The 26,052-nt window shown below is 42.0% G+C and overlaps 1 protein-coding gene across 2 annotated transcripts in view; it reads right to left on the bottom strand.

Annotated features, from left to right (window-relative positions):
* Positions 1-632: 632 nt before the first annotated feature.
* Positions 633-26,052, bottom strand: part of mapk1 (mitogen-activated protein kinase 1) — an 84,890-nt gene continuing 59,470 nt past the window's right edge. Inside the window, exons 6-9 of one of the 2 annotated variants that reach the window (XM_056276503.1) lie at positions 25,791-25,922; positions 24,507-24,616; positions 23,945-24,073; positions 633-885 (exon numbers count right to left, since the gene is read on the bottom strand). In XM_056276503.1, the coding sequence (XP_056132478.1) occupies positions 23,957-24,073; positions 24,507-24,616; positions 25,791-25,922 (359 nt within the window). In that variant the 3' untranslated portion in view covers positions 633-885; positions 23,945-23,956. Of the gene's footprint in view, positions 886-23,816; positions 24,074-24,506; positions 24,617-25,790; positions 25,923-26,052 lie in introns of those variants that run through there. The other variant, XM_056276427.1, reaches the window with a different exon arrangement.

Raw genomic sequence — 26,052 nt, 5'->3', positions numbered from 1 at the left:
GCAGAGAGAGATGCAGAGAGAGAGATGCAGAGAGAGAGATGCAGAGAGAGAGATGCAGAGAGAGAGAGATGCAGAGAGAGAGATGCAGAGAGAGAGATGCAGAGAGAGAGAGATGCAGAGAGAGAGAGATGCAGAGAGAGAGATGCAGAGAGAGAGATGCAGAGAGAGAGAGATGCAGAGAGAGAGAGATGCAGAGAGAGAGAGATGCAGAGAGAGAGCAATGCAGAGAGAGAGAGATGCAGAGAGAGAGATGCAGAGGGAGATGCAGAGAGAGATGCAGAGAGAGAGATTCAGAGAGAGATGCAGAGAGAGAGATGCAGAGAGAGATGCAGAGAGAGAGATTCAGAGAGAGAGAGATGCAGAGAGAGAGAGATGCAGAGAGAGAGCAATGCAGAGAGAGAGAGATGCAGAGAGAGATGCAGAGAGAGAGAGATGCAGAGAGAGATGCAGAGAGAGAGATTCAGAGAGAGATGCAGAGAGAGAGATGCAGAGAGAGATGCAGAGAGAGAGATGCAGAGAGAGAGATTCAGAGAGAGAGAGATGCAGAGAGAGATGCAGAGAGAGATGCAGAGAGAGAGATTCAGAGAGAGAGAGATGCAGAGAGAGAGAGTTGCAGAGAGAGATGCAGAGAGAGTTGCAGAGAGAGATGCAGAGAGAGATGCAGAGAGATGCAGACAGAGAGATGGAGAGCAAAAGAGAGACAAAGACAGATAGACAGACATATTGATTCCTGACGCCATTCCTGAGCAAGGTGGACTTGACGAGTGAGACCAGAAGACTCCAGGTGATGCGGACAGCGGCGGGGGACGATACGTATCACAGCAACAACAGAGTGGAGGCAGGGAGACGAGTGGCGGCAGCGCAGAAGCCGGTCCAGAGCATCATCTGAAGGAGGACAAAGGAAGACGGCATTGTGTGAAATTGCACTTTTACAATTTATGCCTTCCAAACCAGCGTTGAGCAGCTGCGTTCATGGCTCGCACGCCCTCCTCCCAGTTCTGCTGCTGCACATGTGCCTTCATAGTGACTGGGAGGTGGTATGACATCACACATGACAGTACGTGACAGTACGTGTGCATCTTCAGGGTATCGTTCATTAAACTCCTCAGTGGTTTTGCTGTGTTTAAGCATAGCAGCTTCACCTAGCTTGTACACCAGGTTGCACTTTGACCCTTTTATGCATTTGTTTTTTTTAAAGGCATTTTCTGCCTAGTGGAAGATAGCGATAGTCGAGAGAGGGACAGGAAAGGCAAGGGAGAGAGAGGGAATGACATGCAGCAAAGGGCCGGATTCGAACCCAGTCCGTTGTGTTAAGGACTCAGCCTTATGTGGCATGTGTTCTACAAAGCATGTGGTGGCAAAGTGGTTAGCATTGTCGCCTCACAGCAAGAAGGTCCTGGGTTTGAAGCCCAGGGTTGTCCAACCTTGCGGGGGGGGGGGGGGTTGTCCTCTGTGTGGAGTTTGCATGTTCTCCCCGTGTCTGTGGTGGATTTTCTCTGGGTGCTCCGGTTTCCCCCCCCATCACAAGAAACATGCATGTTAGGGTTAATACTCCTATCTGCCCCTGAGCAAGGCAATGGGAAAAGAAGTGGAGCTGGTCCCCGGGTGAAGCATGAAGGCAGTAGCCCACTGCTCTTCGCTACACTGATCACAGCTAGGATGGCTTAATCTGCTGTAACTGAATTTCTCCAAGGGCACTAATAAATGAAACTGAATTTAATTTAACCTTCTTCTTTCAGGTGGGGAAAAAGTAATAATCTCACAGACTCTTGTTTTGTTCCAAATCCTCCAACATGGTGGCATATACCTCTGTAACTATCAGCAACCACAGTAGGTACTAGCTTCTAGGACAGACCTCTGTTAATTCCACAGTCCAACCTTTCCAATGCTTGTCATCTCCACAACGCTGACACCAGGCACACATTCTGACTGCTGTTCAGCCACTGCAAAGGGTTAGGGTGCTTTCTTCCACTTGCAATGCAGTCATCCCCTGACCGCTCAACTGTAACTGGCACTGTCTAGCCTCTTTATGCTAAGCAACACATAAATAACACAACTGCAAGCACAGTTCACACTGCCTTTTACACACACTGGAGGTATACAGGGATGCCTGGATACCTCCAGTGTGAGACATGTTAATACTGGCACTGGAATATCAGCAGTGCATTTATAACCGTCAACGCAGTTAAGGTCTTGCGCTCTCCAGTCAAATGGTACAATGTATGGTGTATGTATGGTATGGTACAATGTATGGTGTTTGTATGGTATGGTACAATGTATGGTGTTTGTATGGTATGGTAAAATATATGGTGCATGTGTGGTATGGTACAATGTATGGTGTATGTATGGTATGGTACAATGTATGATGTATGTGTGGTTTGGTACAATGTATGATGTATGTGTGGTATGGTACAATGTATGGTGTTTGTATGGTATGGTAAAATATATGGTGCATGTGTGGTATGGTACAATGTATGGTGTATGTATGGTATGGTACAATGTATGATGTATGTGTGGTATGGTGTATGTGTGGTATGGTACAATGTACGATGTATGTGTGGTATGGTACAATGTATGATGTATGTATGGTATGGTACAATGTATGGTGTTTGTATGGTATGGTAAAATATATGGTGTATGTATGGTATGGTACAATGAATGGTGTTTGTACGGTATGGTACAATGTATGGTGCATGTGTGGTATGGTACAATGTATGGTGTATGTATGGTATGGTACAACGTATGGTGTATGAGTGGTACGGTACAATGTATGGTGTTTGTATGGTATGGTACAATGTATGGTGTATGAGTGGCATGGTACAATGTATGGTGTATGCGTGGTATGGTAAAATGTATGATGTATGTGTGGTATGGTACAATGTATGGTGTATGTGTGGTATGGTACAATGTATGATGTATGTATGGTATGGTACAATGTATGGTGTATGAGTGGTATGGTACAATGTATGATGTATGAGTGGCATGGTACAATGTATGGTGTATGTGTGGTATGGTACAATGTATGATGTATGTATGGTATGGTACAATGTATGATGTATGTGTGGTATGGTACAATGTATGGTGTATGTGTGGTATGGTACAATGTATGATGTATGTGTGGTATGGTACAATGTATGGTGTATGTGTGGTATGGTACAATGTATGATGTATGTATGGTATGGTACAATGTATGATGTATGTGTGGTATGGTACAATGTATGGTGTATGTGTGGTATGGTACAATGTATGATGTATGTGTGGTATGGTACAATGTATGGTGTTTGTATGGTATGGTACAATGTATGGTGTATGTGTGGTATGGCACAATGTATGGTGTATGTGTGGTATGGTACAATGTATGGTGTATGTGTGGTATGGTACAATGTATGATGCATGTGTGGTATGGTACAATGTATGGTGTATGTGTGGTATGGTACAATGCATGGTGTTTGTATGGTATGGTACAATGTATGGTGTATGTGTGGTATGGTACAATGTATGGTGTATGTGTGGTATGGTACAATGTATGGTGTTTGTATGGTATGGTACAATGTATGGTGCATGTGTGGTATGGTACAATGTATGATGCATGTGTGGTATGGTACAATGTATGGTGTATGTGTGGTATGGTACAATGTATGGTGTTTGTATGGTATGGTACAATGTATGGTGTATGTGTGGTATGGCACAATGTATGATGTATGTGTGGTATGGTACAATGTATGGTGTATGTGTGGTATGGTACAATGTATGGTGTATGTATGGTATGGTACAATGTATGGTGTATGAGTGGTGTGGTACAATGTATGGTGTTTGTATGGTATGATACAATGTATGGTGTTTGTATGGTATGATACAATGTATGGTGTATGAGTGGCATGGTAAAATGTATGGTGTATGCGTGGTATGGTACAATGTATGGTGTATGAGTGGTATGGTACAATGTATGATGTATGTATAGTATGGTACAATGTATGATGTATGTGTGGTATGGTACAATGTATGATGTATGTATGGTATGGTACAATGTATGTTTGTGTGGAATGGTACAATGTATGATGTATGTGTTGTATGGTACAATGTATGATGCATGTGTGGTATGGTACAATGTATGGTGTATGTGTGGTATGGTACAATGTATGGTGTTTGTATGGTATGGTACAATGTATGGTGTATGTGTGGTATGGTACAATGTATGGTGTATGTGTGGTATGGTACAATGTATGGTGTTTGTATGGTATGGTACAATGTATGATGCATGTGTGGTATGGTACAATGTATGATGCATGCGTGGTATGGTACAATGTATGGTGCATGTGTGGTATGGTACAATGTATGATGCATGTGTGGTATGGTACAATGTATGGTGTATGTGTGGTATGGTACAATGTATGATGCATGTGTGGTATGGTACACTGTATGATGCATGTGTGGTATGGTACAATGTATGATGCATGTGTGGTATGGTACAATGTATGGTGTTTGTATGGTATGGTACAATGTATGGTGTTTGTATGGTATGGTACAATGTATGGTGTATGTGTGGTATGGTACAATGTATGGTGTTTGTATGGTATGGTACAATGTATGGTGTTTGTATGGTATGGTACAATGTATGATGCATATGTGGTATGGTACAATGTATGATGCATGTGTGGTATGGTACAATGTATGGTGTATGTGTGGTATGGTACAATGTATGGTGTTTGTATGGTATGGTACAATGTATGGTGTATGTGTGGTATGGCACAATGTATGGTGTTTGTATGGTATGGTACAATGTATGCTGTATGTATGGTATGGTACAATGTATGGTGTATGTGTGGTATGGTACAATGTATGGTGTTTGTATGGTATGGTACAATGTATGGTGTTTGTATGGTATGGTACAATGTATGATGCATATGTGGTATGGTACAATGTATGATGCATGTGTGGTATGGTACAATGTATGATGCATGTGTGGTATGGTACAATGTATGGTGTATGTGTGGTATGGTACAATGTATGGTGTTTGTATGGTATGGTACAATGTATGGTGTATGTGTGGTATGGCACAATGTATGATGTATGTGTGGTATGGTACAATGTATGATGTATGTGTGGTATGGTACAATGTATGGTGTTTGTATGGTATGGTACAATGTATGATGTATGTATGGTATGGTACAATGTATGGTGTATGTGTGGTATGGTACAATGTATGATGTATGTGTGGTATGGTACAATGTATGGTGTTTGTATGGTATGGTACAAGGTATGGTGTATGTGTGGTATGGTACAATGTATGCTGTATGTGTGGTATGGTACAATGTATGGTGTATGTGTGGTATGGTACAATTTATGATGTATGTGTGGTATGGTACAATGTATGGTGTTTGTATGGTATGGTACAATGTATGATGTATGTGTGGTATGGTACAATGTATGGTGTTTGTATGGTATGGTACAATGTATGGTGGCACAATTTCCTTTATCCACCATTTAACTTCTGTAAGTAAAAATGGTGGGTTGTTAAAAACAATTTGCAGGGAATTAGGGCTTGGACGATTGGGTGAATATATCGGCATGTGCTGATTGGCTGAGTCCAATCAGCGGTTGTTTTTTGTGTTTGCAATTTTTGTCCTTTTATTTGGCTAATTTAATGGTCTGCCTCCTCAAGAATTTAACTTCGTAAATAATTAACCTGCCATCCATCCATTATCCAAACCGCTTATCCTTACTCAGGGTCGTGGGGATGCTGGAGCCTATCCCAGCAGTCATTGGGCGGCAGGGGGGAGACACCCTGGACAGGCCGCCAGACCATCACAGGGCCCACACATACACACACACACCCACACATATTCACACCTAGGGACAATATAGTACGGCCGATTCACCTGACCTACATGTCTTTGGACTGTGGGAGGAAACCGGAGCCCCCGGAGGAAACCCACGCAGACACGGGGAGAACATGCAAACTCCACAAAGAGGACGACCCGGGACGACCCCGGGGCTCCAACCCAGGACCTTCTTGCTGTGAGGTGACCACGCTAACCACTGCACCACCGTGCAGAACAATTGACCTGTAAAGTACAATTCAAAGCGTGTGTGAATAGGAACTGGCAGCTGGAGTTGGGCCATGCACAGGTTCTTGTTGCACTGATTTCCGACTAGTCTTTCACAAAACAGGGCAGTGACTAAACGACAATCAAGCCGTCTTTAGTGGTTTCTGTCCGATCGATTGGTGCTGAAAAGCAACGTCAACTTTAATGCAATAATAATAATGCAAGCAATATTTGAGCAATTCCAGAACTAGACCAAACATTGTATGCAGTTGTGCTACGTTATCCCACCTGTTTGTTTATTTGGAGGCTGCAAGCTGCGGCGTCCTTCTCTGATGCCATCGGATTTTTTTTTTTCAAACCGTGTTGGACAGCTGTCCAGCTTGTCTTTACAGCTTACTGCATAGCAAATATCTCAAGGTGATTTCTTTTGTTTGATGGAAGAAGAGTAGCCTGTAGGCTGTAATGTTTCAGTAAAATAAGATTTTGACATTAATGCTCGTGCAAACCGATAGTGTTAGAATCTTTTGCCGGCACAACTCGTTTGCACAAAGATGGAAAATTATTTCATTTAGGTCCTTCTGCTTTCTGGTTGCGTCCAGTCCATGATAACTTTGCTGAAAATTGCCGATGTGTGCACCCCCCTGGGGGGGGGGGGTGTTCAGCAATTGTGGATTGTTGGGCTGACAGTGGCCAGTGATATCGCCCAACCCTACAGGGATCTATTTAAAACTTTGAAATTAGGTCAAGTGTTATAATATTTTTATGGGTGAGGGTAGGGCTGTGCGATATGGCGATATTTATAATGTGGCGATAGAAAACGTCTATCGTTTCATATTAAGCTCTATCGTTTATTTCGTTGTGTCACAAATCACACTCTTTATGGCGATATTTTTCATCATTTGGACAACCCTTCCAGTTCTTTGCACAGCATGGACACAGGCAGGATATGTGCATGAAGGCAACACAAACAAACATGGAGGACAGTGAACGCAACGCAGAACGGGGTACCTCCCAACAGAAGAACTCTGACCAACCAGGACAAAACCAGGAGCTTGTACCTAAAAGAGGGGCTACTTCTATCCTATGGATGTGGTTTGGGTATGAAAAGTCTGACACAGACCAGAAAACCCTACTTTGCAAAATATGCCACATGCCGGTCCTCACAACAGACTCAAACACCACTAGCCTGTTTTACCACTATAGTTGAAAAGTGTTTTCTATTTACCTTTTTATATTTTATACATTAATATTTTATATTTTGCTACATATTTAATTGAAAATTTGCACAAAGGTTCTACATAAAAAGAGAAAAATAATCAAATACAAGTAAGTACCTTTTATTTGTCGGGTATATAATTCAAAATGAAATAAGAAATAGGTCTTTCCATGTGGTCATTTATATAAAGTATTTATTCATTGTATTTACAGAAAATGATCTGTATGGTGATATGTATCGTTATTTTGATATTAATGGCCTATATGGTGATATGTGTCATTATCCCGATATTAAATGGCCTATATGGTGATATGTATCATTATCGTGATATTATTGACCTATATGGTGATATGTATCATTATCGTGATATTAATGACCTATATGGTGATATGTATCGTTATCGTGATATTAATGACCTATATGGTGATATGTATCATTATCGTGATATTAATGACCTATATGGTGATATGTATCGTTATCGTGATATTGACCTATATGGTGATATGTATCGTTATCGTGATATTAATGACCTATATGGTGATATGTATCGTTATCGTGATATTAATGACCTATATGGTGATATGTATCGTTATCGTGATATTGACCTATATGGTGATATGTATCGTTATCGTGATATTAATGACCTATATGGTGATATGTATCGTTATCGTGATATTAATGACCTATATGGTGATATGTATCGTTATCGTGACATTAATGACCTATATGGTGATATGTATCGTTATCATGATATTAATGACCTATATGGTGATATGTGATGATATAGATTTTCTATATGGTGATATTACTTTACATTCCAGTCATTTAGCCGACGCTTTTATCCAAAGCGACTTACAATAAGAGCATCATTTAATGTAGGAAATCAGGAGAACCACTATTCATCAGAGGTCATAAGTGCATCTAAACAAGCATCTAAGAGCAAAACCAGTGCTAAAGTAAAAGTGCAAGAAAGAGATTTTTTTTTAAATGAGTGAATACAATAAGTGGTAAGAGCAAGTAACAGGGTAGTAGTTCTTGAAGAGCAGGCAGCAGGGGCCTCTGAGCGACGGGGCAACCAGGCGTCCCGAGGCAGCAGAGCGAAGTGGTCGGGCGGGGGTGTAGGGCTTGACCATGGCCTGGAGATAGGAAGGAGCTTCTCCTTTCACTGCCCTGTAGGCTAGCACCAGAGTCTTAAACTGGATGCGAGCAGCTCCTGGGAGCCAGTGTAGGGACATGAGAAGGGGAGTTGTAACACTGTGATTAAGAGATACAAACTGGAAAAAGAAACCAAGGTTCTTAGATGGATGGCTCATGACAGTAGATTTCAACCAGGGAAAGATGATTGGAGTTTCAAAAGATGGGAGTATAGGGGCATCACGGCAATATGTACTATAATGGATAAAGGGGAGATACAAAGTTTTCAATGTCTTAAGGACAAGTTTGATTTGGGTGGTGGAGACTATAATAGGTATATTCAGGTGAAAGATTATTATGCCAAGGAAATACAAAATAGACAAATCTGTAGAACAGAACCCGCTGATTCGATTGGTGGCTAATGCATATAAAGGGAAGAAAGTGAGGGCCATTTCAGCTTTATACCAAGCACTGCTTGAGAACAGGGTAACTCAACTAAATATACTGCTCAAAAAAATAAAGGGAACACCTAAAAACACAATATAGACCTCGATGAATGAAATATTTCAGCTGAAAATCTTTATTTATTAGACAGAGGAATGTGTTTAGAGCAAAATAACCTAAGAATGATCAATGGAAATCAATATCATTAGCCCATTAAGGTCTGGATTCAGAATCATACTCAAAATCAAAGTGGAAAATGAGAACATAGGCTGATCCAACTTCTGTGGAAATTGTTCAAGACGATTCAAAATGAGGCTCAGTAGTGTGTGTGGCCTCCACGTGCCTGTACGCACTCCCTACAACGTCTGGGCATGCTCCTGATGAGACGACGGATGGTCTCCTGAGGGATCTCCTCCCAGACCTGGATCGGGGCATCGGTCAACTCCTGGACAGTCTGTGGTGCGACATCGCGTTGGCGGATGGTACGAGACATGATGTCCCAGAGGTGCTCGATTGGATTCAGGTCTGGGGAACGTGCAGGCCAGTCCATAGCATCAATGCCCTCGACATACAGGAACTGCTGACACACTCTGGCCACATGAGGACGAGCATTGTCATGCATGAGCAGGAACCCAGGGCCCACTGCACCAGCATATGGTCTGACAATGGGTCTGAGGATCTCATCCCGGTACCTAATGGCAGTCATGGTACCTCTGGCTAGCACGTAGAGGTCTGTGCGGCCCTCCAAGGATATGCCTCCCCAGACCATCACTGACCCACCGCCAAACCGGTCATGCTGGAGGATGTTGCAGGCAGCAGAACGTTCTCCACAGCGTCTCCAGACTCTCTCACGTCTGTCACATGTGTTCAGTGTGAACCTGCTCTCATCTGTGAAGAGCACAGGGCGCCAATGGCCAATCTGCCAACCAAGATGTTCTCTGGCAAAGGTCAATCGGGCTGCACGGTGATGGGCTGTGAACACAGGCCCCAATTGTGGACGTCGGGCCCTCATACCATCCTCATGCATTCTGTTTCTCACTGTTTGAGCAGAAACCTGCACATTAGTGGCCTGTTGAAGGTCGTTTTGTAGGGCTCCGGCAGTGCTCCTCATGTTCCTCCTTGCACAAAGGACCAGATAGCGGTCCTGCTGCAGGGTTGTTGCCCTCCTGCGGCCCCCTCCATGTCTCCTGGTGTACTGGCCTGTCTCCTGGTACCTCCTCCATGCTCTGGACACTGTGCTGGGAGACACATCAAATCTTCTTGCCACAGCACGCATGGATGTGCCATCCTGGATGAGCTGCACTACCTGAGCAACTTCTGTAGGTTGCAGATACCGCCTCATGCCACCTCTAGTGGTGAGGGCACTACCAAAATGAAAAACTAACCAAAGATCGGCCAGAAAAGATGAGGACAGGCAAATGGTCTGTGGCCACCACCTGCAAATCCATTCCTTTTATAGGGGTTGTCTTGCAAATTGTCTAATTTCCACCTGGTGGAAATTAGACAATTTACCAACAGGTGAAATTGAGTCACAAATCAGTGTTGCTTCCTAACTGGACAGGTTGATATCTCAAAAGTGTGATTGACTTGGAGCTACATTGCATTGCTTCTGTGTTCCCTTTATTTTTTTGAGCAGTGTATATAAAGGATAAGTGGGATAGAGAATTGGAGATGGAGATGACCGAGGAGGAGTGGGAAAATGTATGTAGGATTCAGCACTCGGCCACTGCTTCGAGGTTGTGGAGGGAGTTTGGTTGGAAAAATGTCATCAGGTACTTCATAACACCAAAAGTGAAGGGGAGGTATGCACCAGAACATAATGATTGCTGGAGACAGTGTGGCCAGGTTGGGGCTGACCATTCTCACATATTTTGGAAGTGCCCCAAGTTGAAAGAGTACTGGGAAGAAATATGGGGGGCTCTGAAGACGATGTTGGGTTATGAAGTGCCTATGACTGGATTAGTATTATACTTGGGGAATCTGACGGAGGAAAACGTACAAGGTAGTGATATGTACCTAGTCAAAATCTTGCTTGTCGCTAGTAGGAAAGCTATAACAAGAGCATGGTATAAGATTGATCCACCTACGAAAGAACAGTGGTTGAGTGCGGTAGAGGAAATATATAAAATGGAAAGATTCACGTTTATACTGAGGGTGCAAGGGGAGAAGCTTGATTCGAAATGGGTGAAACGGATTGAGTACAAGAGAGAGGAACAAATGTAACGTTTATAGGACACCACATGACCATGAAACTAGCAAAAGATGTTATGTAAATAAGAAGTAACCCACATGTCACACTATCATTTTATTTTATGACTTTTAAATTTTTTTTTATTATTATTATTATTATTGTTTAGTTCCTTTGTTGTTGTCTGTATTATTATATTTGCTATGAAACTGTGAATATTTGTAATTTGCAATACTGCCATTAAAAATTAAAGTTACAAAAAAAGAGAAAGGGAGTTGTGTGGGAGAACTTAGGGCGGTTGAACACCAGAAGAGCTGCAGCTTTCTGAACAAGCTCCAGAGGTCTGATGGCCGATGCCGGGGCGCCAGCAAGGAGGGAGTTGCCGTAGTCCAGCCGGGAGATGACCAGAGCCTGGATGAGCACCTGTGCCATCTTGTCGGTGAGGAATGGGCGACGCCTCCTGATGTTATAGATTTGATATAGATATAGATATAGATATATAGATTTTCACTGGGAGTGACAAAGGAGGACAGGATTAGGAACGATTATATTAGAGGGACTGCTCAGGTTGGACGGTTTGGAGACAAAGCATGAGAGACAAGATTGAGATGGTTTGGACATGTGTGGAGGAGAGATGCTGGGTATACTGGGAGAAGGATGCTGAATATGGAGCTGCCAGGGAAGAGGAGAAGAGGAAGGCCAAAGAGGAGGTTTATGGATGTGGTGAGGGAGGACATGCAGGTGGCTGGTGTGACAGAGGAAGACGCAGAAGACAGGAAGAGATGGAAACGGATGATCTGCTGTGGCGCCCCCTAACAGGAGCAGCCGAAAGTAGTAGTAGACTCTCAGTGCAAATGTTAATGTAGGCTATTATGGCAGATGTCTGTTCATTAATGTCTATATGGGAGCCATGGGTAGCTGAATGTGCAAAAATACTCCAGTCCAATCAATCAGCATTGAACTTTACTTAAGGGACTCCAATGAACAGGGCTAGCGGCACTTGAACACATGATTGAGAGGGACTACTCTTAAATTCTTGATAAGAAGTAATTTCATCTTGCCAAAAAGTAAAGAAACCAGTCTTGAACTCAGAAAGAAGATAGTGGATGCTCATCTTAAGGGGGAAGGCTATACTGCCATTTCCAAGTATTTCTCCTCCACACATGTCCAAACCATCTCAATCTTGCCTCTCTTGCTTTGTCTCCAAACCGTCCAACTTGAGCGGTCCCTCTAATATACTCGTTCCTAATCCTGTCCTTCTTCATCACTCCCAATGAAAATCTTATCATCTTCATCTCTGCCACCTCCAGCTCCACCTCCTGTCTTTTCATCAGTGCCACTGTCTCCAAACTATATAACATAGCTGGTCTCACAAACATCTTGTAAACCTTCCCTTTAACTCTTGCTGGTACCCTTCTGTCACAAATCACTCCTGACCCTCTTCTCCACCCACTCCACCCTGCCTGTACTCTCTTCTTCACCTCTCTACTACACTCTCCGTTACTTTGGACAGTTGACCCCAAGTATTTAAACTCATATGCCTTATACCTCGACCTCTCCTGGCTTTCCTCAGCCTGCACCCTACTCTCGCTACAGATCACAATGTCATCCGCGAACATCATCGTCCATGGAGACTCCTGCCTGATCTTGTTCGTCAACCTGTCCATCACCATTGCAAACAAGAAAGGGCTCAGAGCCGATCCTTGATGTAATCTCACCTCCACCTTGAACCCATCTGTCATTCCAACCACCACCTCACCATTGTCACACTTCCCTCATACATATCCTGCACCACTCCTACATACTTCTCTGCAACTCCCGACTTCCTCATACAATACCACACCTCCTCTCTCGGCACCCTGTCGTATGCTTTCTCTAAATCTACAAAGACACAATGTAACTCCTCCTGACCTTCTCTATACTTCTCCATCAACATTCTCAAAGCAAACATCACATCTGTGGTGCTCTTTCATGGCATGAAACCATACTGCTGCTCGCTGATCATCACCTCTCCTCTTAACCTAGCTTCTATTACTCTTTCCCATATCTTCATGCTGTGGCTGATCATCACCTCTCCTCTTAACCTAGCTTCTATTACTCTTTCCCATATCTTCATGCTGTGGCTGATCAACTTTATACCTCTGTAGTTGTTACAGTTCTGCACATCGCCCTTGTTCTTGAAAATCGGTACCAGTATGCTTCTTCTCCACTCCTCAGGCATCCTCTCACTTTCCAGGATTGTGTTAAACAATCTAGTTAAAAACCCCACTGCCATCTCTCCTAAACACCTCCATGCCTCCACAGGTATGTCATCAGGACCAACTGTCTTTCCACTCTTCATCCTCTTCATAGCTGCCCTCACTTCCTCCTTGCTAATCCACTGCACTGAGAGTGTCACAACAAAAAAATCAATCTGCGCCTTTCCAAACCAGAAACCCTGGATGACCAGTGAGGTCCGGCAGCTGGTGAAAGTCTGGGATGTAGCGTTCAAGTCAGGTAACTGTGAGTGTAGAACCCAATAATGTAATAATTTCCTGATAATGTAATAATGCCTGATAATGTAATAAAATTTGCACTTAACTTGATCAAAAATGTAAGAAAATCCAATAATGTAATAACTTGACCAATAATGTAATAACATGTCCTGACTGATATTGTAATAACATTTTTACCGATAATGTAATACTTTATTACAGCATTGGGAATTTATTACATTATCAGGTGGGTCATTTTTTTCCAAAACTTATAATGTAATACTTTTGACCGATAATGTAATACTATGTTCATTTTCAGTCCAGAGTTCTACATTTTGTGTTTTAAGAAATTAAGAATGTTATATACATTGGATTTGAAATGATTAGGTTAAAATGCAGGCATATGCACATGGGCAGAAATTCTGGGACATGCAACTACATCCTGGTCTTATTGAGTGGGTCACAACCTGCTTGGGAGACCACAATATGTAAGGATCCAGAATCCCAGGTCAGATAAGCTTCTGAGCAGCACTGGAGACCCCAGTTAACTGTTCTCTAAACCTTCCTCTTTATTATCTATACCACGGATTTCCAACAAAACACTGCCTCATGAAATTAACTACAAACCAACAAAACAACTTTTAGAAACACTTCACTCATTTCAAGTGACATAGTGGTCAGTTGACATATCCTGTCATACTGATATGTTATGACACTTTCAGCATCAAAATTACATACTTATGGCAAATGTCGTTCTGTTTGTTCCTCATCTAACTAAGTATAAAGCCAGGAATCTCTGTCTGCCTGTCTGAGTTAATTTCGCGCATGTGTAACCATGCCCACACGAGATGTATGCCTTCCTCAGGATCGGGCAAGCCACATCCATGCATGAGATGAGGAGATGCACGTTTTGGACAGGCAATGCATATATATATATTTTTTTCTTACTTTTCTTTAACCAGGAAAGTCCCACTGAGATAAAGAATATTATAAAGAACAGCCAATCATTTTGGCCACTAGGTGGCGCTCGAATTAAGCTAAACCTCTTTAATACATCCATGAGCTAAACTGAAAATACCCCCAGCACTAGCTAGCTAATAGCTACTTTGAAGTATGAAGTTGCATTGAAGTTAGCTACATCAAGGTATTGGTGTTCTTTTCATTGACGATTCCTTTTCATTTGGTATAGTATGAAATGTCACATCATCAATTCCTGCATATTTCTGTAGGATATCAGAAAGGTCTAATAGGATATTCTTTTGAGACAAACATACATCACATGCTTTAAGTGAATGTGTTGGAGGTGCAAACAAAGGTGCAAACAAACGCTTCTTGCGTGGATCTATATGGCCAAATGCCCGTATGTTTGTCTCAAAGAATGAGGATAAAGTGGTAGCATTCAGGCTAGATTTTTTTTTTATTGCCTACATGCTATGTTAGGCTACATGCTAGTTAAAAGTTGATGCTAATGCTTGTTGAGGCTAAATTCTTATCACATTCGCCAAGTCTAGGCTACTTCTTTAATAACTTAAGATTATATAGTATATCAGAAAAGAGTTTGATAGGCCATGAGGATAAGTGGTAGACTAGATTTTTTATTGACCATGTGTTACATGCTAATTAGAAGTTAATTAAGTTTTCACTTTACATTAAACAAATACGATTGTTTATGTCTGCATACAAAGCCAGCCTGTAAAACGTTGTTTGGATAACACACTACCATACTGTTTTGAAAAGTTTGCATTAAGACAAAGGAAAAGATGACATTGAACATTTATTTCACAGAATTGGCCCAATGAGGCTTCTTGGACTGATTTTGCTCCTGGCCCTCTGGCCCATGTGCATGGGTTATGGTCATTGACCAATGGATGAGGAGAGCTACGATGTCATTCTCAAACTGTTGAAAGGCGAGTTCAATGTCCCGGTTGCAAGGCAAACAAGAGTACAATGCAATGCTATAATCAGGTTTTGGAGGAACAGAGACCAGTTTTCCTTGGATGATGATGGCCAGACTGTCCTTTTTAATGGGAAGATTGTCGTTCAGAAAGACTATCCCAACAATGGTGATGAAAGGCTTAGAGGAAACAAAAGGCTCTGGGTCAAGAAAACTCACGGTGCAGCTTAGGGAACACTATACAGGCATTAGTGAGGACAGGATTCGGGGTGCTCTAGATACATCCAGACAATACCAACACCTTCAGGCCAGATTTGTGAACAAGCCCATCCTGAAGCCAATCAGGGCTAAGAGCGTACAAACCAGACACCAGATTGATCTTGTGGATATGAATAAATGGAAAGTATGGTATGGCAAAGCCACATATAGATATATCCTGATAGTGCAAGATGTCTTCAGTAGATATATCTGGCTTAAGTGTGCATCATGTTCTTCATAAATTTTATGTCCATTATAATTCTGTTATCCTCTTTCAATGTTGTATTGTGTAAATTGCGTGAACACAACATCCATTGCACGCTGTCCGTCTTGGGAGAGAGATCCTCCTCTGGTGCTCTCCCTGAGGTTTCTTCCTATTTTTTTCTCCCTGTTAAAGGGGTTTTTTAGGGAGTTTTTCCTTATCTAATGAGAGGGTCTAAGGACAGGACGTTGTGTTGCTGTTAAGCCCACTGAGGCAAATTTGTAATTTGTGATATTGGGCTATACAAATAAAATTGATTTGATTTGATTTAAGTCACTGAAATGGAAATGTAGCAGTGAAATAGCCAAACACTTGTCTTCGATCTACAGTGAACATGGTCCTCCTAAAATAATACAACATGACCAAGGTAAAGAGTTCCATGGTGCTGTGAGGGAACGTATGCAGTCCCTCAAAGTGAAGATCATTCAAAGTGCCCTTTATCATCCACAGAGTCAGGGAAAAGTAGAGCACATGCATCGATCATTGCGTAAAAAGATATTGTATGACCTACTAAACCTACAGTGAGACGGAGTAAACTGGGTAAGCCATTTGCCAGCTTATGCCAAAGTACTGAACGAGGACCCAAAGAAGACACTACACTGGGCTTCACCTTTTGAGGTCTACTATGGCAGAAAGAGTAACAATGTCATGCAACCTCTGGACTGTGATCTTACAGAGGTGGAAAGAGAGATCCATCCAGGTGATTTCAGTAGCACTTTACCTACCAAGAGACAACGACAATCATTTGACAGGAGAAGATCAATGATCAGGCAAAGAGCACGTCGAGCAAACGAGAAATGCATGAATAGACTAATCCTCAAAGCCTCAGGATCCACACCAGTGTCAATATACTGTGTCGGTGAAGAGATTTTGGTAAAAGTAAAGGACACTAAGCATCGTGTGACCAAGAAGTACGCACCACTGTCAAAAGAAATTTGAGGTTGTCCAAGTACAAGGTGCAATATCAAACACAAAATGGCTCCAAGTAGAGATGGTTTTCAGTGGCTGACATCACCAGTATCACACGTGTTTAGGAAAAAGCAGAAGGAAAACTTTTCATCAGTTGAACATACCTACAAGAAAAACCTTTCTCTTTGCCACTACCCACACAGAGCATGTCCAATCATTAATTTCTTCTGAAATGACAGTGAAGCTTGATCCTCTCCCAGATGGGAACTGCCAGTTTGCAGTTATGGCTGACCAGCTAGCAGACCTGGGAATCTTTTGGTCACCTGCAACTCTAAGAGAAGAGATTGTATCTGATTTGGTTGCAAATCCTTCTGCTGTTGATGGTGCATCATTATCTTGCTTTGTAGATGGTGGTAATTGGAATGACTACATAAGCCATATGGGTGAGGTTGGGGCCTTTGGAGATCACATCACTCTCCATCTAGCTGCCAAATATTCAACATTCAGTTTCGGATTGTTTCAACTCTTGGCATGGACACTACCTCAATTTTTCCCCCCACTGAAGGATACTGTGAGGACGCTATCTCAATTGTTTCACCCACTGAAGGATACCGTGAGGACTTACCCATATTAGTTCTTGGCCATATTGCAGAAGGGCATGGGGATCACTATGTCAGCCTTAGTGGTCCTGTCAGTTCCTACATAGAGCGTATTTAGGAGACGGAATTGCAAAGGATCACAGCAAGTAGACGCACTGCACCAAGGCCAGTATGTGAATTAGAAGTTAATGGTGGTTCTATTCTTGACATTCCTTTGGTTAGTGCCCCTGAATCTCCTGTCAATATGTCCAATTCTGACATAGCATCCCGGTCACCCTACCTGAGGAAATTCTGGAACAAATTATCAAGCTCACCCTTGAGATGGACATGAGCATGTTAGGAACACTCAATAGGGTTTCTCGTCTTTTCCGACATCTATCCAGATCTTTCCTACCTTGGATCTTTGTGCGAGATGCATTGGCTACCAGTCTGAAATTGGACCAGGAAAATGAACCTACCATCAGTATGATGAAACTATACAAAGCATCTGGTCGAAATAGTGGCTTGGCACTTCGACTCAAAACAGTTCTTCTCTAAACACTCAGAATGGATGAAAGTGTGGCTTCTGCTTAAAAATCTCAAATTTGGTAGATATCAAGTGAAAGATATATACTGGAAATAGATCTGATGGGTGAGTTTTCTATTCTATTATAGAGTATGGAAGGCTCAAGTAGAGAAGGGACAAAGCGAGAGTGATGAATATGGATACTGTTTAAAGTCATTCACCGTTAAAGGTATAAATGACTGTTTAAAGTCATTCACCGTTAAAGGTATAAATGATTGTTTAAAGTCATTCACCGTTAAAGGTATAAATGACTGTTTAAAGTCATTCACCGTTGAAGGTATAAAAATGACTGTTTAAAGTCACATTACACTGTACAGGTTACATGTAAGATCGTTGTTAAGGAGATTAGTTGAGGAGAAGTTACTGTAGCCTAAATGGCTGTTTTGATTAGCTTGACTTGCCCTGTAATGTCATGTTGAGTTCAACATTCTGTTCTGTGGGCTATTGTAACAAAATAAACATATATAAAATAAAATAAGTACGGTTAAGTCTGGCTTCTTACTCAACATAGCATATTTATAGTATTAAACGTATTCCTGTCTCTACCATATCATATTTAAAAATAATAATAATTGTGGTATAGGCTATTGCATTCTGCACCAGTAGATGGCATAATTGAACGAATTGCAATAGCCTATTCCACAATTATTATTTTTGAAATCAGCCTCATTGCCTTGACAGGCGCTCAGCATTTTCCCGCGCTTACCAAAACAATTAGGCTGTGCGCTCACAGACATTTGACAGTACCATTCTCAATGCAAAGTGAGGCTAACCGGAAATAAATCACCAGGGGTGTGAAAAGTACCCAGTAGTAGACTTGTAGACTTGAACACTTTACATTTCCTTTTTTTACGTATTATATTATCTGTCAAAATATTACATTATCAGTTTTGAAAAAAAGAAAGAAAAAAAGACCCACATGAAAATGTAATAAATTCACAATAATGTAATAAGTTATTACATTATCAGTAAAAAAATTATTACAATATCGGTTTATTTATTACATTATTGGTCAAGTTATTACATTACTGGGTTTTATTACATTTTCGCTCAAGTTGAGTGAAATGTTTTTATTACATTATCAGGCGTTTGTTACATTATCAGGTAATTATTACATTATTGGGTGCTACAAGGTCTACAGAGGATGCCATTGCCACTGCCCTGCACTTTGCTCTGACCCACCTTGAACTTAACAGCACATACATCCGGATGCTGTTTACAGAGTACAGCTCTGCCTTCAACACTATCATCCCCGCCAAACTAACCACCAACTCCTCTCCCTTGGCCTCAACCCCTCCCTCTGTAACTGGATCCTGGACTTCCTGACCAACAGACCTCAGTCTGTTAGGTTAGGCGACCACTCCTCCTCCACCCTGACCCTCAGTACAGGTGCCCCTCAAGGCTGTGTTCTGAGCCCCCTCCTTTTCTCCCTCTTTACCCACGACTGCCTGCCAACTCAGCCTTCAAATGTTATAGTTAAGTTTGCAGATGACACCACAGTCATTGGCCGTATCACCTACAATGACAAGACGGCCTACAGGGATGAGATTCAGCACCTGACATCATGGTGTACTACCAACAATCTTGTCCTCAATGTGCAGAAGACGAAGGAGCTGATTGTGGACTTCAGGAGGTCTAGAAGCTGCAGCCACTCCCCCATACACATCAATGGGGTGGAAGTGGAGTGTGTTTCCACCTTTAAATTCCTTGGAGTCCACATCAGCGAGGACCTTTCATGGACATTAAACACCCAGGCCCTTGTGAAAAAGGCCCAACAACGCCTGCATTTCCTGAGGAGGCTGAGCAGCGCCCGTCTACCTCCCAAAATTCTCACCAACTTCTACCACTGCACCATAGAGAGCATCCTGACCATCTGCATCTCAGTGTGGTACAGCAACTGCACCTCAGTAGACCAGAAAGCTCTGCAGCGGGTCGTCAAGGCGGCCCAGCATATCACCGGTACCCAGCTCCCAGCCATAAAAGACATTTATCACAAACGCTGCCTTCGAAGGGGTCTGAGCATCAGCAGAGATCCCACCCACCCCAACCATGCACTGTTCTCCCCCCTGCACTCTGGGAGGCGCTACAGGAGCTTCAGAGCCCGCACTACCAGGCTCAAAAACAGCTTCTTTCCACAAGCTGTTGCCCACCTGAACCTGGCCACCCACTGAATGTCTGTAGATATTTTTAAATATTCTGTATTCCAGCTCTTTTTTTAACTTATTTCTAGCTTTTGGTCTTCATGTGTGTATATCTTATATTGTGTTTGCTGTGTTTGTCTGAGTCTGTCTTGCACTGTTTGTTGAAGCCACAGCCCTCATTTCATTTTTCATTTTTCTATTTTAAAAATGTATTTCTGATTTCTCTCAATTTAGTGGCCAATCGATCCCTATTTTAATTCAAACACCACCCTCGTACTGCAGAGACGAATTCACGTGACGAACACAAGCCGACTCCACCCCCCTCCCGAAGACAGCGTTGCCAATGATTGCTGCTTCATCGAGTCCGGCCATAGTCGGATCTGACGAGACCGGGGCGCGAACCCCGGTCCCCAGTTGGCAACTGCATCGACACAAAGCCGATGCCTAGACCGCTACACCACTGCAGACTCGCCCTCGTTTCATTTTTAACATGTGCCTGCACATTGTTTTTAATGACAGTAAACTGAATTGAATTGAACTGAACTGAATTGCTCAGGTATGGTTTGAAAGCTGATTGATTGTTCAGGTGTGGTTTAAAAGAAAAAAAAAATCACATGGGGGCTGGCTAATAATTTTGACCAACTCAATTTTCACTACATTTGGTACAAAGCAAACCTGAAGGTTTATTTTACATTCCAAAATGTACCAAATAGGGGCTTAACATTGATGAATGTTTTACTATGTTAAGTTTTATGAATGATGCAAACATTGGGCAGAATTTTAGGGAACTGTTCCATAGTGGCTAATAATTTTGACCTTAACTGTATATAGTGATATGTATCGTTATCATGATATTAATGACCTATATGGTGATATGTATCGTTATCATGATATTAATAACCTATATGGTGATATGTATCGTTATCATGATATTAATAACCTAGATGGTGATATGTATCGTTATCATGATATTAATGACCTATATGGTGATATATATCGTTATCATGATATTAATGACATATATGGTGATATGTATCGTTATCATGATATTAATGACATATATGGTGATACGTATCGTTATCATGATATTAATGACCTATATGGTGATATGTATCGTTATCATGATATTAATGACATATATGGTGATACGTATCGTTATCATGATATTAATGACCTATATGGTGATATATATCGTTATCATGATATTAATAATCTATATGGTGATATGTATCGTTATTAAGATATTAATGACATATATGGTGATATGTATAGTTATCATGATATTAATGACCTGTATGATATGTATAGTTATCATGATATTGATGACCTATATGGTGATATGTATACTTATGATATTAATGACCTATATGGTGATATGTATAGTTATCGTGATATTAATGACCTATATGATGATATGTATCATTATCATGATATTAATGACCTATATGGTGATATGAGCTTTTGGTCATATTGCACAGCCCTGGATGAGGGTAGGGCTGTGCGACATGATACATATCATGTGACGATAGAAAAGTTTCTATTGTTTCATATTACATCCTCTTATCGTTTATTTCTTTGCATTGCAAATCACCCTCTTTACAGCAATATTTTTCATCATTTGGAGTCTGTCCATTGTGGATTACATTAATAATTACTCTGACTGGCTTTTTACTTGTAAATCTTTTATTGCACTTACGGAAACAGAACTAGTGTAGTTGTCATCTACTGTCCAACTCTCCACCGCTGTCTGTCTCTCCTCCACGCCGTGGAGTGGAGGGGCTGAGCCCTGCCCGCCGTGAAACAGAGCCGAGGAGATGAGACGAGACCAACATGACAGCAAAGCACAGTAGAGAGTGTTTGTGCAAGGAGGAACAGGAGGAGCACTGCCGGAGCCCTACAAAACGACCTTCAACAGGCCACTAATGTGCAGGTTTCTGCTCAAACAGTGAGAAACAGAATGCATGAGGATGGTATGAGGGCCCGACGTCCACAATTGGGGCCTGTGCTCACAGCCCAACACCGTGCAGCCCGATTGACCTTTGCCAGAGAACATCTTGGTTGGCAGATTCGCCATTGGCGCCCTGTGCTCTTCACAGATGAGAGCAGGTTCACACTGAACACATGTGACAGACGTGAGAGAGTCTGGAGACGCTGTGGAGAACGTTCTGCTGCCTGCAACATCCTCCAGCATGACCGGTTTGGCGGTGGGTCAGTGATGGTCTGGGGAGGCATATCCTTGGAGGGCCGCACAGACCTCTACGTGCTAGCCAGAGGTACCATGACTGCCATTAGGTACCGGGATGAGATCCTCAGACCCATTGTCAGACCATATGCTGGTGCAGTGGGCCCTGGGTTCCTGCTCATGCATGACAATGCTCGTCCTCATGTGGCCAGAGTGTGTCAGCAGTTCCTGTATGTCGAGGGCATTGATGCTATGGACTGGCCTGCACGTTCCCCAGACCTGAATCCAATCGAGCACCTCTGGGACATCATGTCTCGTACCATCCGCCAACGCGATGTCGCACCACAGACTGTCCAGGAGTTGACCGATGCCCTGATCCAGGTCTGGGAGGAGATCCCTCAGGAGACCATCCGTCGTCTCATCAGGAGCATGCCCAGATGTTGTAGGGAGTGCATACAGGCACGTGGAGGCCACACACACTACTGAGCCTCATTTTGAATCGTCTTGAACAATTTCCACAGAAGTTGGATCAGCCTATGTTCTCATTTTCCACTTTGATTTTGAGTATGATTCTGAATCCAGACCTTAATGGGCTAATGATTTTGATTTCCATTAATCATTCTTAGGTTATTTTGATATAAACACATTCCTCTGTCTAATAAATAAAGATTTTCAGCTGAAATATTTCATTCATCGAGGTCTATATTGTGTTTTTAGGTGTTCCCTTTATTTTTTTGAGCAGTGTATATCGGGACATGAGATTATCTATATCAGGATATGAGATTATGTATATCGGGATATGAGATTATCTATATCGGGATATGAGATTATGTATATCGGGACATGAGATTATCTATATCAGGATATGAGATTATGTATATCGGGACATGAGATTATCTATATCGGGACATGAGATTATGTATATCGGGACATGAGATTATCTATATCAGGATATGAGATTATGTATATCGGGATATGAGATTATCTATATCGGGATATGAGATTTTGGTCATATTGCACAGCCCTAGACGAGGCTTTCTGCTAACAACCCACAAGAATGGAATGTAAACCAATATGCCCCTTACAAAGAATACAAACCAACTGCTTTCCGTGTTATCCAGGAAAAACTCTTTCACTAATATGTGCAGTATGTGTTATAGTTTCTCATTCAAACCGTTCTGTTGGGAGTCGTCTCTTTAAAACTTGACAAGCAAGTCAGCATGGTCATTGAAGCGTCACATCAAGTGCTTGCAAGTCGCCTTCAGGAATCACCCATTATGAGCCCTCTGCTTACCTGCACTTCAGTCTATTTATGGACATCACTGCTGACCAAGAGCCAATTAACAGCACTTGTCTGCAACCACGTGCCACCGACTATCATGGGTGTGCAGGCGTTCATTTTAATCGAACACTATGTGCCAGCTGATTTCAAAAACCACCTTCACCCTCTGTGTAGCTGAAATAAAAAACACTGCACACAACTTTCAATGCCAAACAGTCAGAAACCACTGGTTTTGATGATCACTTTAATGATCCCCTTTTGAACAGCTCACTGTTGCAGTGATGAAACAAATAGGAAGAGACTGAAATAAAAAAAAAAGGGGGGGGGAACCACGCTGATTTGGACCTACTTGAGTGAGACGTTAGGACCTAAAGCCTGGCTGGAAGCGTGCGGTTTCTTGAAAGATCAGTTCCTTCAATGTCTCTTTTGGTAGGTCGTCCAGCTCCATGTCAAACTTGAATGGGGCTTCGGCCACGGGCTGCGGACAGAGACGGACACAAGAAGACGAGGATGTAACATGGGTCAGAGTAGGCACTCAGATTTGATCCTATTTGATACTTCATAGTAGAGCCGCTGCATCTCACGTAGCCTAAAATTGTGAATTATTTTCAAATTATGAATTACTTCTTAATGACTTAAATGAATTACTTGCACACCAACAGCGATCTGTGATTTTGAAATGGGAAAAAAAATCAGTTAATGCTGACCACGAACCGACTTTTTATGTCTGTTTTACTGAATGACCTGGAAATCGCAACTAAAGAGGTATTAGTAAATAACCAGTTAAATAACCAGTTATCCTCACCATTGCCATTGTAACTGGACATTCATGAACAAAATATACCAACAGTCCCCATTTAACAAAGCTACTGTTGCTCAGAACAGCTTCCAGTCCAAACGGACCACCTCACCTCATCTGTAGGGTCATAGTACTGCTCCAAATACGGATGTGCCAGGGCCTCCTCAACCTCAATCCTCTTGTGGGGGTTAAACGTCAACATCTTGTCCAAGAGGTCCAGTGCTGTGACATTGATATGAAGATACATGGGGGACGTTGATATTTAAACATGCCGAGCAATGAAACATTCACTTTAGACTGTTAGATCAACTTTTCTATCTCCTAATTCCAGTTTAAGCATTGACAAACACAACAGAAAAATCTTACTCACCTGCCCACTAGAGGGCACCACGGCACATAGCATGCCCCCTACATTAGTTTGAGTTTGTCATTTTAAAATGATTGTTTATGTTATGGAAAATGAAGGCTGTCTTAGAATAAGATTTTTTTTTGGACTGGTGTGTTGTTTAAATCTTCATCGTGAACCCTGAAATTATAATGAATTAAACAGCGTGTGTAAAGTTTGACAACAAGGCTGAATCAGCTTCCCTGTCCTCATGCCCATTTGACGTCATCAAACGAACAACGGAATGACATGGGAGAAACAGAACAAATGTGGCATCAGGAGTTTGGAGGTTTCAGTGTAAGTTCAGGGGTCCATGGCAGCACCCATGTCCTCATCACAGCAGCAGTATTGCTGCAACAGTGGTAGGAAGTGGATATTTGGACTGAAATACATAATTTTACTGCACAAATGGTGAATCAACATGATGACTCATTACAATGGCTGCTTCGCCTCCACATCCGTCTGCCCCAAAATCCTGTCTCTCGTCTCACAAGCATCCCTGAAATCTGACATAATCAGGTAACATTTCAAAGATTCCTTTATTCAAAACTGGCTTAAAAGAGGGTACAGTTGAAAACACAATGAGGCTGCAAGATGAAATCACTTCCCCAGTTATTTATTTAATAGATAATGATTTTTAAGGCTATTTCAACGAGAAACATTGGAGGTATTTGCATATAAATGAAAAATGAAAATTAATGAGTTAGGAAGGTGAACATAGCTGAAGTTCATTTTAGCTCATGAGTACTTGATTGTTGCTAAAATTTTAACATTATCCATCTTATCTGTCCGTTCTTTGAGAACTCAACTTTCAGTTGTTAAAGAGGACATTTTCAAATCATGCAATTTTCGTCCTTAATCCCCATAATGCATAGAGGCATCACAGCAGAGATGCCATGGGAAGAAAAAGGGTGAGGCCGTCACTTATCAATCAGAGATTTGTTTGAATTTGTGTCGATTAAATAAGCTAACATGTCAGAAAGAGATGCAGCAGCTGTGTCAGGCTCTGACCTTTAGGATCAGCATTGGGGAAGAGGCGATTCCACGGCACCTTACAGCGCAGAGGCAGGGACAGAAGGTAGTTCCTGGCCTTGATGTTGATGATGCAGTTCAGATCTTCTTGAGAGGGAGAACCCAAAATACCTGAAAAAAAAGGGGGAAAAATAAGACACTTATTCCTCCAATGGTTTTTCATGAATTTTCCATGACTTCTTCATAAATTTTAGAATAACATCCCTGACCAAAGAAACTATTTACTTAAAAAGGTGTTTTA

This window comes from Lampris incognitus, chromosome 1 (assembly GCF_029633865.1).
Source record: "Lampris incognitus isolate fLamInc1 chromosome 1, fLamInc1.hap2, whole genome shotgun sequence".
Lineage (NCBI taxonomy): Eukaryota > Metazoa > Chordata > Actinopteri > Lampriformes > Lampridae > Lampris > Lampris incognitus.
Note: the sequence above shows the minus strand (reverse complement) of the source record. Positions and strands in the feature narration are given on the sequence as shown.